The sequence below is a fragment of the Cebus imitator genome, unplaced genomic scaffold (assembly GCF_001604975.1).
Source record: "Cebus imitator isolate Cc_AM_T3 unplaced genomic scaffold, Cebus_imitator-1.0 Scaffold42, whole genome shotgun sequence".
Lineage (NCBI taxonomy): Eukaryota > Metazoa > Chordata > Mammalia > Primates > Cebidae > Cebus > Cebus imitator.
The window spans coordinates 14,027,623-14,045,202 of record NW_016107357.1 but is presented as its reverse complement, the minus strand read 5'-3'; the positions used below and the strand labels follow the sequence as shown (position 1 = coordinate 14,045,202).

The 17,580-nt window shown below is 39.7% G+C and overlaps 1 protein-coding gene across 2 annotated transcripts in view; it reads left to right on the top strand.

Annotated features, from left to right (window-relative positions):
- PCNX2 (pecanex 2) overlaps positions 1-17,580 on the top strand; it is a 292,353-nt gene that overhangs the window by 16,375 nt on the left and 258,398 nt on the right. For both annotated transcript variants that reach the window (XM_017526554.2, XM_017526553.2), the window contains exons 2-5: positions 8,879-9,084; positions 9,819-9,939; positions 10,696-10,732; positions 12,710-14,080. In XM_017526554.2, coding sequence (XP_017382043.1) covers positions 8,879-9,084; positions 9,819-9,939; positions 10,696-10,732; positions 12,710-14,080 — 1,735 coding nt within the window. The remainder of the gene's footprint in view (positions 1-8,878; positions 9,085-9,818; positions 9,940-10,695; positions 10,733-12,709; positions 14,081-17,580) is intronic.

The window sequence follows — 17,580 nt, the reverse complement described above, 5'->3', positions numbered from 1 at the left end:
AAATGTCATTTTGAAATTATGACTTTTTAAAAAAATATATTTTTGAGCACTACTGAAAAACCTAGAATCAGTGATAACTCAATGAGAACGGACAGATCTAGAACTCAGGTTTTAGTCTATGAATTCCCTTTTTTTTAAAAGAAACTAGAGCTCTTTGGAAAAAATGGTTTATTCTAGGTCTGCACCAGAAAATGAACAAGAGGAGTCCATAAGTAAAGAAGAATTATTGAAGAGTACTAGGGTCATGTGAAAAAGATATGAGAGTAAACTTGTAGGTGTTGGCCAAGGATGTTCAATTTGAGCCCCAGTGAGATCTTCATACAGTGATATACATTTAGGAGGGACCCTGATGCCTTGCCGTGAGTCACCGGCTTCTCTGCAGACTTGCCTTCCTCTTGGCTCTGTTGGCTCCTGAGGGGCACAGTTTGCCCTTGCCACTGTTAGTGGACCTTGAAAATGAGTGTGTGGGAAGTCAGGGCTCAACATGCTTGCTGCAGACAAGAAAGACTCCAATGCTGACTGTGTGTCAGGCACTGTGCGTGCACAAAGAGTAGACTCAGCCCATGCACTCAGGGAGTTTATAATTACTTGAAATGCAATCCATAAAAATGTCGTAACTGTCTATGAGTCGTGCAGATAATCACTGATTTGGATATCAGAGTGTTTAACGCATGGTTTACACTGAACACTTTACTGATTAATCAATAAAGAATAATAAACATAATCTGTGATGTTGAAAATAAGTTTGTATCCAGGCTTTCCTCATCTTTCACTTGTGATTCATTGCTTCTTGGTGGTCTTTGCTTGGTTCCATTTCCCTTTTTCCCTTAAATTTGGGCCTTCTCTTGAAGTCTGTCTTTGTATTTCATGATCTCCTTTCTCCTGTGGAGAGTCAGGGCACTGTATTGGCTTCACCTGTTGCATCTGTGCTAGTGATAGATTCCCTCCTCCACACTCCCCTCCATATCTTATCTAATTTCTGCATCACAGTTGAAGCCATGGACCTCTGGAGCCTTCAACAACAGCCCTATTCTCTGGTTTTCTCCACCTGCTCTAATTGGACTGCCTTGATGCAAAGATAGGACAGCTTAACCTGTGTGAGCCCTTCAGTTGTGTGCCTCTCTGTAGTGTTTAAATATTAGTTTATCCATCTTAATCTGATCTCCCCATTTACGTGTTGACTCCCTGTGTAGAGACCGGGCTTCTCCATGTTGGTCAGGCTGGTCTTGAACTCCCGACCTCAGGTGATCCGCCTGCCTTGGCCTCCCAAAGTGCTGGGATTACAGGCATGAGCCACCACGCCTGGCCCATCTCCAGAATATTTTTATCTTCCCAAACTGAAATTCCATTCCCATTAGACAATAACTCTCCATTCCCCTCTCCCCCATGTCCCTGACAACCACCGTTCTACTTTTTGTCTATGAGTTTGAATACTCTAGGTACCTCATCTAAGTGGAATCATGTAGTATTTGCTCATTTGTGATTGCTTTATTTCACTTAATATAACATCCTCAAGGTTCATTCATGTTGTAGCGTGTGTCAGAATTTCCCTCCTTTTTAAGGCTGAATAATATGCCGTAGTATGTATAAACCGCATTTTGTTTGTTCATTTATTTGTTGAAGGACACTAGAGTTGTTTCCAGCTTTTGTCTATTATAAATAATGCTGCTGTGTACATGGGGGTACAAATCTCTCTTTGAGACCTGGCTTTCATTTCTTTTGCATGTATACCTGAAAGTGGAATTGCCAGATCCTATGTTAATTCTATTAATTTTTTTGAAGAACTTCCACACTGTTTTGTGTAAATAAAAATATAGCAACTTAACGTGTGTTACCTCCTTTCAATATCACCTTATAAGAGTACTCATTTATTCCATCTGGGTGCCATGGCTTAAGCCTGTAATCGCAGTACTTTGGGAGGCCAAGGTGGGCAGATCACTTGAGGTCAGGAGTTCGAGACCAGCCTGGCCAACATGGTGAAACCCCATCTCTACTAAAAGTACAAAAATTAGCTGGGCATAGTGGCGTGCACCTGTAATCCCAGCTACTTAGGAGGTTGAGGCAGGAGAATTGTTGAACCCAGGAGGTGGAGATTGCAGTGGGCTGAGATCTTGCCACTGCACTTCAGCCTGAGTGAGAGAGCGAGACTCCATCAAAGAGAGAGTATTCATTTATCTCAACAATCCTGCCATTAATCCTAGTGGTCTCAGACTTTCCTTTTAGAAATGTTTTTGGAATTCTAACACTAGCATAGGAGAACAGTGCAATAGTTTCTGTCTGCATTTAAGTCATGCTTTACTGTTTTTGAAGTGATCTTATAGAAAAATCAGTTCGTGTTTCACAGTGTGTATTCACAAATGTAATTTCATCCAACACTGCAACAGTTCCATGAAGCAGATTGCCCCTTCCTCACCTCCTTGTTGCTGGTCATAATTCTGTCTCCGTTTGTCCTACATGGATGAGTTTGTAAAATGTATGTAAAATGTAGATACCAACTTTTTGCCTCAATGCTTCACTAGCCTTCTGTGCCCTTCATCATGAAGAGCAAAGTCCTAAGCGTAATGTCAAGATCTTTCATTTCTTACCACTTGGCTCTGACTTCAAATACCCCATGTTTGTGATTCCCAACTATTTGCTCTTCCTGGAAGGTCCTTTGCTTTTATCATGCTGTTTCCTTTGCCTGGCTTCTCTCAGCATGCTTTATAGTTTTCAGATGTGTGACTTCTCTGAAACAGTTTTCTTGGTCTGCCAGCCCCATCCCTCAATCTGATTAGGTACACCATGATTTACCTGAATGACAGCACTTGCTACTCTGCTTTGGAATTCTACTCTACACATCTGTCATGCTTGACTTTGACCTTGGTATGTATAGGGACTATGTTTCTTTTGTCTCTGTGCTTGGGACACTTTTATCCATTTTTGAGTTAAGCACTAATTTTCAACTGGGGGAGGGTTGATTTTGCACCCCCCTCTGGACTGTCTGGAGATATTTTTGGTTATCACAACTGGAAGGATTGCTACTGGCACTTAGTATGTAGAAACCAAGGATGCTATTGAGGTTGACATAACTTTGTCTTGAATAAACTTATTGATTCATTCTATTTATCTCAGTGTACATTAAAAATATAAATATGTTAACTCTTACCATGGTCATTTAAAATGAAAAAATCAACATAAGTTCAAATTCCTTGACTATACTAAACATTAATTTACTGAATTATCCATTCAGTATTCTTTATCAGAAGAGAAAAGAGAAAGGATTGGATAATTGTGGGTGCCAGCTTTTTAAATAATTTTCAAAGTGAGTAAGCCTATAAAAATTCTCATTTTAATGACTGCTGATATGGCCAAATCTAACTTCCTAAACTTTGCCTGTTTTTTCATCTTACCATTCCCTGCAGCACCATCTTAACGATCTAGACACTCACCTGCCACCTCTTTTTCTAGAATTTCTCTCATCAAAGCCGCACACTAAGAAAGAGGTCCAGGAAGCCAACAAAATTAGAGCAGATTTCGTAAGAAATAGACAGCAGACCCAACAAAAGTCAAATAGCAGACCTGAAAGAAAGTGTTCTACTTTTTTGTTCATCTTACTTTGTAGGACAGAAATTCACAAAAATTTTGAGAAACTGTCAAATGTCTTGATTCTGTCTACCTCATCATTTTTAAACAGGTATTTGCAAGGGGAGCCTATTTCTAAGGGAAACTGCATGGAGGGCCCCTGTCCATAACCTTTGGAGGCAGGTTCATATATGTCAGGATGCATTCTGTACACATCTACGTTCAGGGGTTCTTGGCCTATATTTCTGGGATCTGAACTTCTGCTGGGCTTATTCCAATTTTCAACATATAATCACAAGTTCCAGATTTTCTGATAAAATACTAAATTTGTTAATTTTTTCATAAAGGAAATGTATGAACTATGTAAGAAATATTTTGAATCTGAAAATTTGTAAATCCCTTCATATATATAAACGCAGAGAAATGATAGTACTTCTCTGTCATGTGCTTTTTTTGGTATACATACCTGTTCTCAATCCCTCAAAGAATTATAACTTACTTAAATAGGACCCAAGAGTCATACTTGAATGGCACAGGCAAGATACTAGCATTTACCTATGAAAGGAATGAATGAATGGGAGGGAGATGGATGACCAGATGGACAAAGGTGCTCTCTCTTAATTTGACAAAATGGATGAACAAAAAAGAATCTCTGTTATCTCTGAAGCAGATAAGACCACTCACGTTCCTCAGTCTGAATTCTATCTTTTTGGATGAACCTATGGTTTTCAAATAGTCGTAAACTTGTAAGGCTTCCAAGAGCTTGAGTAGGATGTTCCAAAGCTCACAAATGGCATAAATAACCAGACTAAGCAGTTCCCCACAGCCAGAGGAAATGCTCTGGCATACAGCAGAACCATCCCAGCACTCTTGGATGGGCATATAAATGTCAAACTTGAGTGTGACTGTTATGTTTGGCAGATTAATGCCTCATTTATTAGGCCACATACTCTGAGTAAAAACATTTTCCAAATTACTTGAAACTTAACCTTTAAGCAGGAAAACTCAACTTATTTTAACCACATTGATGGGATAGTTTTAAATGTCCCTGCCTTCTCTAACAGTATATTGAATATCATAGACCATTTTCTTTGGAATTCTAGATATCATAGTATGCTATTGTAGTGATAGCCTCAGACATAACTGAGGTGTGCTTGTGTCTCAGAAAATATTCGTAGAAGTGTCTTTGCCTTTTTATGGGTACGTTTTCCTTTTTCTAGTTTTACTTTTCCCATGCCTTCAGCCATCATTTATTAGGTCTTGTTATGTCATTGTGCCTACTTCTGTTCATTCCTCATTTTCCCTTCTAGTTTCTTCTGTGAGCTGGGAAACTGAGTTTATTAGGCTTATTATGTGCCATATAAATGAATTATGCCTAGACCAAGAGAACAAAACATTCAATGAAACGCTGAGTGGCTCCCTTTCCAGTTACATTCAAGAGCCTCACTCATAGACTTGGCGACCTGATAGATATCATCTCCCTTTCTGAGGCACTTAAGGGAGACAAAAGAGTCAAACAGAGAAGGTTCAGAAGATCACCTTTAGTGTGAATGAACTGATATTTGGGAATGTGATTGATATTAATATCTGCAGGCAAGTGGACTTCCTCACTGTGGACCCCCGAGTCATAGAGACCTACCCATACGGTCAGAGGCACCATGCACAGCCTTGGGCCTCTTTCCTTGGGGCCTGACACTGGAGACCTTGCAGTAGAGGAGCCACCCAGACACACCTTCTTGGCCCACCCAGCTCCTGAGAGAGAAGAAGGGGAGGGCATGAGAAAGACATGCCCCATTCCTGTTCCGTAAATCACTCATCAGAAGTCACTGAGGGAGGAGTGAGTCAGGGGGCAGAGAGGCCAGCTGTGTAGAGGAAATAACCCCTCTTTTGAAACCAAAGAGTGGGGAGGAATTGTCTCCCTCTAACAGTGGTGTGTTCTGACTGCCAAGAAAGGCCACATTTTTATTAATTTCTCCTGAGTCTCTGGCTCTCTGTCAGGTCATTGAAGTTGCTAGGTAGCTAACTTACAGAGAGGAGGAGTTCTGTGAGCTCATCCATGCTGCAGCATGACCCACTTTACACCCAGCTTCTTCATGTGCAGAATGAATCTATTCATTTCCAGAAGACTTCTTCAAAATCAGCTTGCAAAAGCCAATTGATGATGTACACTTATGAGGTACATATCAGTAAAGGTTGAGCCCCCAAGAATGTCCTTCTTTATGTCTGCACACAGAAACCCTCAGCACTGGTTGATTCTCACTGGGCATGGGCATTGCTTATACCTAATCCTTACTCAGCCAGATTTTTTATCTGTCCAGGCCATTCAAGAGATGGGAAGCCATAACACCTTGGGCTGTAGTTAAAAACCATTGTGATATAAAATGGTGCAGCTGCTATGCAAAATGGTGAGGCAGTTCCTCAAAAAATTTAAACATAGGCCAGGCACAGTAAAGCCTGTAATCCCAGCACTTTAGAAGGCCGAGGTGAGTGGATCACCCGAGGCCAGGAGTTTGTGACCAGCCTGGCCAACATGGTCATACCCCGTCTCTACTAAAAATACAAAAATTAGCTGGCTGTGGTGGTCCGCGCCTATAGTCCCAGCTACTCGGGAGGCTGAGGCAGGAGAATTGCTTCAACTTAGGACGTGAAGGTTGCAGCGAGCCAAGATTGTGCTACTGCACTCCAGCCTGGGTGACAGAGCGAGACCGTCTTGAAAAAAAAAAAAAAAGAACAGAATTACCATGTGATCTAGATATTCCTGTTTTGGGTATGTACTCAAAAGAACTGAAAGCAGGGCCTCAGATATGTGTACACCCATGTTCAGAGCAGTGTTACTCACAGTAGCTAAAAGGTAGATGCAACCCAAATGTTCATTGATGGATGAATGAATAAACAAAATGTGGCCTAGCCATACAATGGAATATTATTCAGCCTTTAAAAAGAAAGAAATTCTGACACAGGCTACAATATGGAAAAGCCTTGAACACATTATGCTATGTGAAGTAGGCCAGTCACAAAAGATCATGTACTATATAATTCTAATTATATAATGTATCTAAAGTCATCATATAATCATAGAGGCAGAAAGTTTAGTGGTGGTGGGCAGGGGATGGGGTATGAGGAAAGTGGGTATTTAGTGTTTAATGGGTACAGTTTCAGTTTGGGAAAATGAAAATTCTAGGGATGGATGGTGGTAACAATCACACACAGGTAAGTATAATTATCACTCCTGAGCTCTGCATTTTAAAATAGTTATGATGGTAAATCTTACGTTGTGTATATTTTACCACAATAAAACAAAAGTTGATTTTTTTTTTTTTTTTGAGACGGAGTTTTGCTTTTGTCACCCAGGCTGGAGTGAGATGGTGCGATCTCAGCTCACTGCAACCTCTGCCTCTTGTGTTTAAGTGATTCTCCTGTCTCAGCCTTCTGAGTAGCTGGGATTGCAAGCATGTGCCACCATGCTAGGCTAATTTTTGTATTTTTAGTAGACTGGGTTTCACCGCATTGGCCGGGTTGGTCTCAAACTCCTGACCTCAGGTGATCCGCTTAAATTTTTAAAACCCAAAATAATTAAGAAAAAGTAATAGGGGTTATTAGTGTTTAGTGTGCAATTAGTAGTATTTAGTATGTAAATATAAATAAGAATACTAAATACTGTTAGTATTAGTAATATTTAATTTAGAAGTATTTAAATTAGTAGTATTTTAACTTATTAGTAGTATTTACTATGTAAATATAAGGTTTATATTTACCAATGCATCTTTTGTAAATATAAACCTTATCTGCTGCCAGGTAGTGGACCTGGGTTTATTATCTATCTCATATTATCTTATATAGTTATTTCTTCACTTATTGCTTTATATTTATTTGTGGACTTTTCCCCCCATGACATAATAAGAACCAGTAAGTGATGGTGGAAATCTCTTACTTTATCTTTTACTTGTTGATCATCTTCCTCTTTCTTTTTTGGGCTGTTTGTTTGGCTATTCCGTTTTAGGGACAGGCTCACCTAGAAGATAGACTCTTGCATGGGACCATGGCAAGCTGTACAGGGGCTGCTTAGGTGCAGATAAGGACTGAGCTCCGCTGTCTGCAAGCCTAGCTATGTTTAGGTTGCAGCACAGGCTACGCTGATTACTGGATTTCCAATATTCTTTAGGGCAGTCCATTGATATAAGCGTCACGTGGATCATTGAGGCTGTCCTGGAGATCACCTTGGGACGCTCCGGGATCTCCTTCCATCCCAAAGAATAGGAGTGTAATTTAGGAAGGACCAGAGAACCTGTGATAGTCCATGGTCCTGGAAAGTATTAGGAAGGTACATGGGAGATGCTACAGAGTGGGACAACACCACCAGTCCCAGTGATTCTTTTTGTTTCTTGAGGGGATTGCATAGAATTGAGCTGAACCTTACTATAGTCACCATGCTCAGATCATTTTTCTCTGCTGGAAATATCCCTCTTCCTTTTGCAAGTAATACTTTTTTGTGGTCCCTTATGTGCATTACAACCCTAGGGAAATCCATGGCCTGCAGCTGTTACCCCAGTGGGAGGTCAGGGAGGGGAATGGAGGAGTGGCTACTCTAACTTTTCTCTCTTGTTTTTCCTTCTGTTCTCCACAAGGCTTTTTGTGTTTTGTTGATGAAAACAAATACATTCCTGGCCTTTAATACTAGATGCATAGGAAGATGCATTGGATTAGGCCATAGATAAGAGCTCATCAAACGTGGAGGCAACGTGTGGTTGGCTCACACCTGTAATCCCAGCACTTTGGCCAAGGTGGGCAGATCATGTGGTCAGGAGTTCAAGACCAACCTGGCCAACATGATGAAACCCTGTCTCTACTAAAAATACAAAAATTAGCCAGGAGTGGTGGTGCATACCTATAATCTCAGCTACTCAGGAGGCTGAGGCAGGAGAATCGTCTGAGCCCAGGAGGCGGAGTTTGCAGTGAGCCAAGATCTCACTACTGCACTTAAGCCTGCATGATAAAGCAAACTCCATCTTAAAAAATAATACAAAAAAAAATTGGAGAGGTTTCCTCGAATATATCTTTTGTTCTGTGGGGTTCCTGCTCACAAATCATATGTTGTTTATCAGTCCAACTACTGCAGAACCTGAGAAACGAAAAAGACTTAAAAATATAAAAAGCAGCTTTTTCTCCTCAGGTGTTTGAACCAGTAAAACTTACAAAATTAGTCAGATTTGAAATCTTGCCCAATTTATGTTTAATACATAGTCCAAACATGCTTCCAGATTTAAAACAGAAAGAAAATTTTTAGCAGATGATTTTTCCCTTTCTTTTCCTTCTTCAGGCTTTTCCTCCAAATGCGATCCTTGTATTTTTCTACTGCAGTTCAGTGACTATTTTATTCACAATAATCAAATTGGTCAGTTACCGCCTACACCTCATGTTTGATAAAGGAGAAGTAATTCAGCAAAAGCCCTCCAGAAAGGAAGAAAAGCCAAGTAGAGACAAGGAGGCCAAAGGTGAACACACAACTAGTCACAAAAATCCAAGGTAATAGTTCCAATTAACATGACAGTTCAAAATTTAAATGTTTTTATCTTGGTTAAAATAAGTTTTTGCTATCAGTTGTTTATGAAATTACTAGTACAGGCAGACAGAAATATGTGCATTTTTCTTATATTTAAGCATATATTTAAAGCATAAAATTGACATTCCTAATCAAGATGGTTTAACTGGCTATCAATATGACCTTCTCATATGATCTAGAATTCATTTGCCTTAGGCTTAGCACTGCAAAAAATTTCACTTCACTGTTTTTATGTTGTTATTTAAATGCTTAGAGCATGCCAGAGTATTTTAAGGAATAGCATGTGTGTTTGTTGATATAGAAGTGATACATTACATAGAACTGAAATATTGAGAGTATTGAGAGTTAGCATTCTTTTCACGATTCTTTGTATTATTTCTTATAGCTCCTTAAGATAGCATGTCCTCTAATTTAAGAATAATGTTTATTAAAAGATTTATCTGCTGCACATGGTGGCTCATAAATTTTACATTTTGGGAGGCTGGGGTGGGAGGATCACTTGAGTCTGAAGTGAGCCATGATCGTGCCACTGCGTTCCAACCTACCCAGACAGAGCAAAACCCTGTCTCTTAACAACAACAACATATACGACAGAATGGACTCTAGGAAAAAAAATGTTTTTAGACTAGTACTAAAAGAGTCACGCTTCTGTTTGATAATATCACTTATTGCTCTTGTGTTTCTCATGTTGGGTTAGCAATAATAGGCAGATTCACAATGGCAAAAAGGAAGAGGCCAGTCGAAACCTCTCCACGCCTCCCCTCCGCTGCAGCTCCAGAGGACAAAGCATAACCTCTCATCGCTCTTCTGGGCCATTGGTTAGTGGTCTTTTTTCCTGTTTCACCCTTTTGTGTTGTTTCATCATTGATCTCACCTAGCATGGGAGCGTTCAGCAGCAGCGATTGTAGGTTGCATGCTGTAATCACTGGTTCTCGTACAGTGGAATATCACATCCTAGGGTACAGAAATGGCCTGAAGGGTGCCCTTGGGACCATAAAATAAATGCCCAGTCATGTGTTCAAAGCACACTCACTGGCCTCCTCTGCCATCCACCCTCCCTGCTGGGTCAACCACTCTGGTTGGAGAACCAATGTGCAGACCTTTGCTTTCTCTCTCCATCCTGCTGTCATTCATTTAAGTCATCAAATCTGCAATGCCTTCCACCTGAAATGGATATCACCTCTGCTTCCCATTTTAAATCACACTTGTCTTTTTGGAAAGTCAATAAATTACCTTCTTCTAGATGAACTTTATTGAGCTCTGTTGACCATAGTGTAAGTCATGGCTTATTCCCTCTCTTCTTACTTTCTTAGTAGCAATTCTCCCTTTGTCACAGTAAAGTTGTCTTGGTTGAATGTCCATGCTTATGTATGTTTGTATCCATTCTGGTTCCCATTTTATAGAAACTTAAGGAGAGTGGACATTGTATTTTCTCTTCCCTACATACCATTTAGAAAACCAGTGACCACTGATCAGTTTCTGCCAGTAGCAACTGATCAGTTACTGCCAACTGCCTGGAAATGGACAATCAGCTGAGTCATCTCTCTTGATTTTTGTTTCTTTCATTTGTTTAGGAGTTGTCAGCACAGGAAACCGTAGAAGATCTCAAAGGTAAAATGTTGTCTATATTTTATCACAGCATTATCCTCAGTGAAGTGAAAAATATTTTTATAAAACAGAATGCCAGCTGATTAATTGAAAATAAGAACTATACCTAAGACTGCATAGTTATATCTTGACTTTGTTTCTTTAATTCTTAATTTTATTTTTTTCTCGTCAGCATTTGTATATAAAGTCTTAATTCAAATTGTGATATTTTGTTGATCATAATTCATTATCATTTCTCCAGTCTGTGCCTCATGTCATATGGCCTATAGAGAGCAGACATGTAAGTTTTTTATTGATGATAATTTATCAGTTATCATCGATATAAAATTTTATTATAGTATATACATCAAAAAATGACAGGAGAAATTGTATAGCATTCTGCATATCTACCTTTATTTCAGGTCACATTTTGTTTTGGGGGAACATTCTCTTAACCTAAACAATTTTTGTTTTATGTCTTTACTAAGATTATTTTTGTCTTTTGACTACCTGCAGAAGGCTTAGAAAAGATCTTTTGGAGGCCTGCATTGATTCCTTTCTTTCCCTGCAATTCTATTTTCTTTTCCACTACTACAAACAAATTTTATACACTATTTCAGTTTTGAAAATAGTGTAAAATTTAATTTGTTGTGGAAAACAGCTGGGATTAGCACCATAGCCCTGAACCCCTAAAATGAAGTTTCTTTTTTCATCATTCAGCTGTATTCCATTATAACAATAAGTACAGGATTATCCAGATTTTTTTCTATGTTATTACTGCTGAACTAAATTTACATTAGTTAGATTTCTAATATTTTAGTTACACATACAACTTAATAACAATGTTACTTTATGTCTGTTTTATATACATAGATAAAAGCACATACCTTTTTCATCATATTAAACATATTCTTCCAGATTAGGTGTGCTATAGCTTATAATCTTATATAGTTTGAATATCTGGTCTGGCCTTTTAATTTCACCATCCCAATGAAAACAATAATTTCCTGTTTTTTACTTGTACTAGGAATTGCAGTAGAAGTTTTACATACATTATTTCATTCTGAGTCATGGTATATAAAATGTACAGATAGCATTTAAACCCATATTCAGCTGCTAAGTCCAGTGTTTCTTAGCATCACTGCAGTAAAGCAAGGAATTTTGTTATTCCCTTAGTCAAATCTTATAAAAGACACCATCCTAGTTGGTGGTGTTCTGTAGTATTTTAGCAGATTTGGTTCCAGGATCCCCGTGGATACCAAAATCCGTGGATGATGCTCACATCTCTTATATAAAATAGCATAGTATTTGCATGTAACCTACACACATCCTCCTGTATACTTTCAGTCATCTCTAAATTTGTTAAAATACCTAATACAATGATGTAAATGCTATATACCTAGTTATAATACTGTATTGCTTTTCATTTTTTAAATTTTTATTGTTGTGTTTCAAGGACACAACATAAAAATAAAATAACACTAACACTGGAAGTGTTATTTTAAAAAATAAGTCTCCATGCGGCCATAAAAAAGAATGAGTTCACATCCTTTGCAGGGACATGGATGAAGCTGGAAACCATCATCCTCAGCAAACTAACACAGGAACCGATAACCAAACACTGCATGTTCTCACTCATAAGTGGGTGTTGAATAATGAGAACACATGGCCCCAGGGAGGGGAACATCACACACTGGGGCCTGTGGGGAGGGGAGAAAGGGGAGAGAGAGCATTAGGACAAACACCGAACGCATGCGGGGCTTAAAACCTAGATGACAGGTTGATAGATGCAGTGAACCACCATGGCACATTTATACCTATGTAACAAACCTGCATGTTCAGCACATGTATCCCAGAAGTTAAAGTAAAAAAAAAAATAAAACAAAACCAATTCCATTAGTTGCTGGTGCCGTTTTCGTTTTGTTATTGTTCATTAGGCCTTGCTCTTGGGCATTATTCATTTCTGATGCTGATAAAGTTGCCGTGTGTCGTTTATTTCAGGTGTCATTCTATCAGAAGACCATCCCATAGCACCAGTGTCATCTACCTCACCTGGTATCAAAATGGAAAGCTTACCTGCTTCTCAAGCACAGATGCTGGAAACCACGCCCAAGTCAGCAATACCCATAAAACCAGTTGCCACAGAAACTTTCATCAGTGGTAAAGGAAAGGAAAGAGGAAGCAAGGGACAGCCTCCTTTGCGCCACAGATCTGAGGGTGGCTTAGTGGATAAGGGTCCCTTGAAGAAGTTGCCCCACCTGTCTTTGTCCCAGTATGACTTACTAGAAACAGACGTTTCTTTTCAGCCGTGGGGGAGTGAGAATTCAGTCCTGATTCTAGAACCTGTCAGTTGTCCCCAGGGCTCCATAAGGGAACGGGTGCAAAGCACTTCACCTCAGGATAGCCTGAGCAGCAGCTGCCCTCAGTGTGACACCATCGTGGCCAAGCCTGTGGAGGAGCCAGTGGACACATCCTGCCAGGTGGATACCTTCTGCCAGGTGGATACCTCTTGCCAGGCGGATACTTCCTGCCAGGCAGACACTTCCTGCCATGTGGACCTGCCCTTGAACCAGGAAGTAGATTCCTCAGATGGTGAAGTAGCGGTTACTCTCATCGATAATTCTCAACCCGGAGACCCACTGAGTCTACATGAACCCATTAAAATTGTTATCACGATGAGCAGTACCCCAAACTCCATGACAGATTTGGAAAGCTCCCTCCACCTGAAGGTGGTTGGCACAGAGAAGACCGGCTTAAAGTCTGGTGTTGAGTCAGCTAACCAAAGGGCAGCCAGTTCTCCAAATGCGGAGCAGATCTCAATTCCCGTGATCACCCTGGACCTGCCTGAGGACGGGGGAGGCAGTATTCCCTGTCCCGAAGGCAAAGGAAGCAAAAGGACTCCAGAGAGACTAAAGGCGAGGGTATCCACCAATCAGTGTTCTGGCTACGAATCTGGGGAGGGGGAAAATGCCACCAAGGATCACAGTTCTTCCTCACGGGAACCCTGGGAATCAGCATCCCGGCTTCTACCTGGTATAGCTTCCGAGTCTAAGGTGGGGAAAGAAGGCCAGATTAACCTTGACCCATCGTCTTGTAAGTCCAGCAATGAAAAGAGACATGCCCGGGTGCTCAGTGTGGACAGTGGGACAGATGTCTTCTTGAGTAAAAGTTCTGCAGAAATTATTAGTGATAAAGAGAAAACAATGCCAACTTCCAAATCTGACCTAGAGGCTAAGGAAGGACAAATACCAAATGAGTCCAACTTCCTGGAATTTGTCTCCCTGTTAGAATCCATTAATACTTCCAAGGTGGCAGCATCCAATCAATTGAATGGCTCAGCAGAGCCGAATGAAGAAAGTGGGCTTCTCCAAGGTACGATTCCATGTCAGTTCCGTTCTAATGATGATATAGAAGGCAATACGCCTCTTTGTCATTTGCCCTCTGTGATTTGATTTTGCAATTGTGTTATAACTCTTGGGCAATTGTTTGTTGCTTGGCTTGTCATCAATATTTGCTGAATGTGCCCATTCTCAGCTCTGTGATGAACATGTATGCATATATTGTCTTACTCTACCTGGACACTTAAGACATTTTCGTAATTTTTTGGCTTCCCTATAGAAGGCAATACTATTTGCTCCCAGAGAAATAAGTAATTATATTTTAATACTGTGGCAAGTACTCTCAATAGACATTTCCTCCTTTATGGGATAGATACCTTCTGGGAAAGTTGATTCAAAGACAAATTGCAAATTTCTATGAAGTGAATCTACTTTTCCTGCTGAGTTCCATTATAAAATACAGAATTGGCCGATTATCCCATGTTGTACACATAATAAAAACAAACACTTCTGCAGCTCTTAATTTATGCCAGGCAGTGTCCTAACCACTTTTCATATATTAACAAGGGTGACCGTATCTCATGGTTTGCCTGGAAGGGTCCGTACTTACACATGTTTTGCCAACATAGTTATTAAGAGCACTGACTTTCTCTCTCAGAAGAGTCCCCAGCTTAGATGATGAATGATATAGTTACCCTCATATTAACTCACTTACTCCTTATATAACTTTATGTTACAGATTCACCATTATCATTCCTGTTCTTCAAATGATGCTCAGAAATTTTCCCTAGCTTTCCCAGGTGTCTAGTCAGTTCAAGAGGTGCTAGAACTGAGATTTGATTCCAGGCAGTCTTGTTCCAGAGTCCTTGCTCATTAAAATTAAATGACATTTCCTATATAAAGATAAGGTACATTTATTTTCAGATTACTTACTGTCTCTGGGCCTCGGTTTCCTCATGGATAAAGTGGTATTACTGGACTAGAGCTTTTATAAGGTCCTTTAGCTTTAAATTCTATTAATGCTGTCATTTCTGAGTGTATCATTTCTACATAGATCTGTGTTGAGATAGCATCTGTATAGTAGGAATGCTTACTGAAAGTTCTGTTTGCATATGGTAGCTCATTTTCTGTGCTGTAGGTGGTAACGTTTCTTAGTGCTGGGATTTTTTTGCTCTGCTCTCTGAACAATCAGGGGCTCCTCTGACTCCATAATGTGTCTCTGAGTAATTTTCTCTGATTCAGTTAAACTTTTTAACAGACAGGGCAGTATATAAAGCATGAGTAGCTTGAGATAAACATTTTTAAATAAAATATTTGGGTGTTTATCATCTATCCAGCATAAAGATTCATACCTCTAGACTAGCACTGTCCAATACAGTTTTCTGTAGTGATAGAAATAATCCATATTGGCAGTCCAATATGGTAGCCAATGACCACATGAAGCTGTTAAATAATTGAAAAGGGAGTTGTGCAGATGAGAAGTGGCATTTTTAATGTTTATTACATTTTAATTCGTTTAAGTTGCCATGTGACTATTGGCCACTGTATTAGATAGTGATAATCCAAAGGACATGAAAGCCTTCCCAGAAGCAATGTGTCCAGTGGATAAAGCACTGACTTTGGAACCACATAGCCCAAGGCCAGATTTTGGTTCAGTAATACCAGCTTGGTGAGCTTGGACAATTGACCAAATCCATCTGTGTTAGAGTTTCTTCTATAAAGTAGGAATCATAGTATGTTACAGATTTATTGTGAGGATTCAATTAAGAAAATGTGTGTTTGCTATTTGATCAATTTTAGTCTTTCATTTTTGTTTTCTTCTCAGACCACATGTAAAGGTTATTTGGTTTGCCAACTTGAGTTTTTGTTCTTCTTAATTTTTTCAGCCAGCCATGTTCAATCAGAAGGGTTACATTGGAAATCGAGGTTGTGTGCAGGGAGATATTAGGTATTCTGTGGAATGAAATAGGCTTAGTTATCAAGAACTTGACAGTACAGCAGGAAGGAAGGAGCTGGAATGAATTACATGCTTCTTTTAGGAAAGGACAGAGGATTTTAATTGAAGGGGAGAAAGAGACAGACAACAATGAATCTTTTAGCTCTTAGAAGGCCATCAATGTCAAACGTGGCAAATTAGATAGTTTTTCAGCAGTGCCAGGTGTCTTCAAGATTGGTAATATCCTCTCATTCGTCTTTCACTAAAGTATTTGTTATTGTAATCAGAAAACCCAGTTTTTGACTGTGTTTATGAAACAAGTGATGGAGCTTAATGATACTAGCAGCTTAGGAAATGATCCCTAATCTTTTTCCTGCTCATTAGGAGGACAGTGCTTAAGCTTGGACATGACTTCCAAAAGATACATGATTTTCCAGTTCTCTCTAACACACTCTAATTTCGAGCCCAGGTTCTCTTCAAAAAGGGCTTTAGGATTATCCTCAGGTCTCAGGATATCCTAGAATTCAAGGCTCTGGAAAAACCATACACTCTGGTTAAGCCTTTAAACCATGTTTGTTTCCTTTTTTGTTTGACACGACTTTATTTTACTTTGTGGAAATAAATGAGGATCACCCAAACGAGAACAAGGAAAGTCTATGTATTCAGAGCTTGCTTATAGCAAGGGAGCGAGCCATCATCACTTGAGTTCAACAGCGACTTAAAGGCAACTAGAATGACAAAGCTTTATAGTGGAAAAAAAGGGAAGGCTTCTGATGTGCCCTGACTGGAAATTATGGGTATTAGGAAGTTGGAGGTGGCTAACCTAGGAGGAGTGAGGCATCCTATGTGCTTGGTTAGAGAACTGTATTTGGCTTTCTTTGGGTGGTCCTAAGTTGGAAGCAGGAACACACATTAGGGAAGCTGTCAGTTATGAATTAAGTTCTGGCCATTTAGGGCTCATTATTACAGGGGTTATTGTTTGGCTTCCTGGATGGTTTGCCAGAAATAGTGGTCTGACTTCCTACAAGCCTGACTTGTGCATAGTACTTTGGCTTCCTGGCCTGGTTACTCTGGATAATGGGTTGGTTTTCTCACCTGGTTGTTGCAGATTATTGGTTTGTTTCTGAATATTTTCTGGCCATTGTCCATTTGTATATTCAGTCTCCTAACTTCTAAGAATTTCTAAGAAAATAATCATGAATGCGTATAGAAATGCTTATTGAAAAATTATCTATAATATGAAAAACTGAAACAATGTAAATTTATAGTCAGGGTCTATTTAAATTATACCATATCAGTGTAATATTATAAAACTACTATTTTTGGATGATGTAGATGAATATCCAATAGCATTAAATATTTACAATAGTTTAAGAAAATTTGACAGGGGCCAGGCGCGGTGGCTCACGCCTGTAATCCCAGCACTTTGGGAGGCCGAGGTGGGCGGATCACCTGAGGTTGGGAGTTCAAGACCAGCCTTACTAACATGGAGAAACCCTGTCTCTACTAAAAATACAAAAAATCAGCTGGGCATGGTGGCACGTGCCTGTAATCCCAGCTACTCAGGAGGCTGAGGCAAGAGAATTGCCTGAACCCAG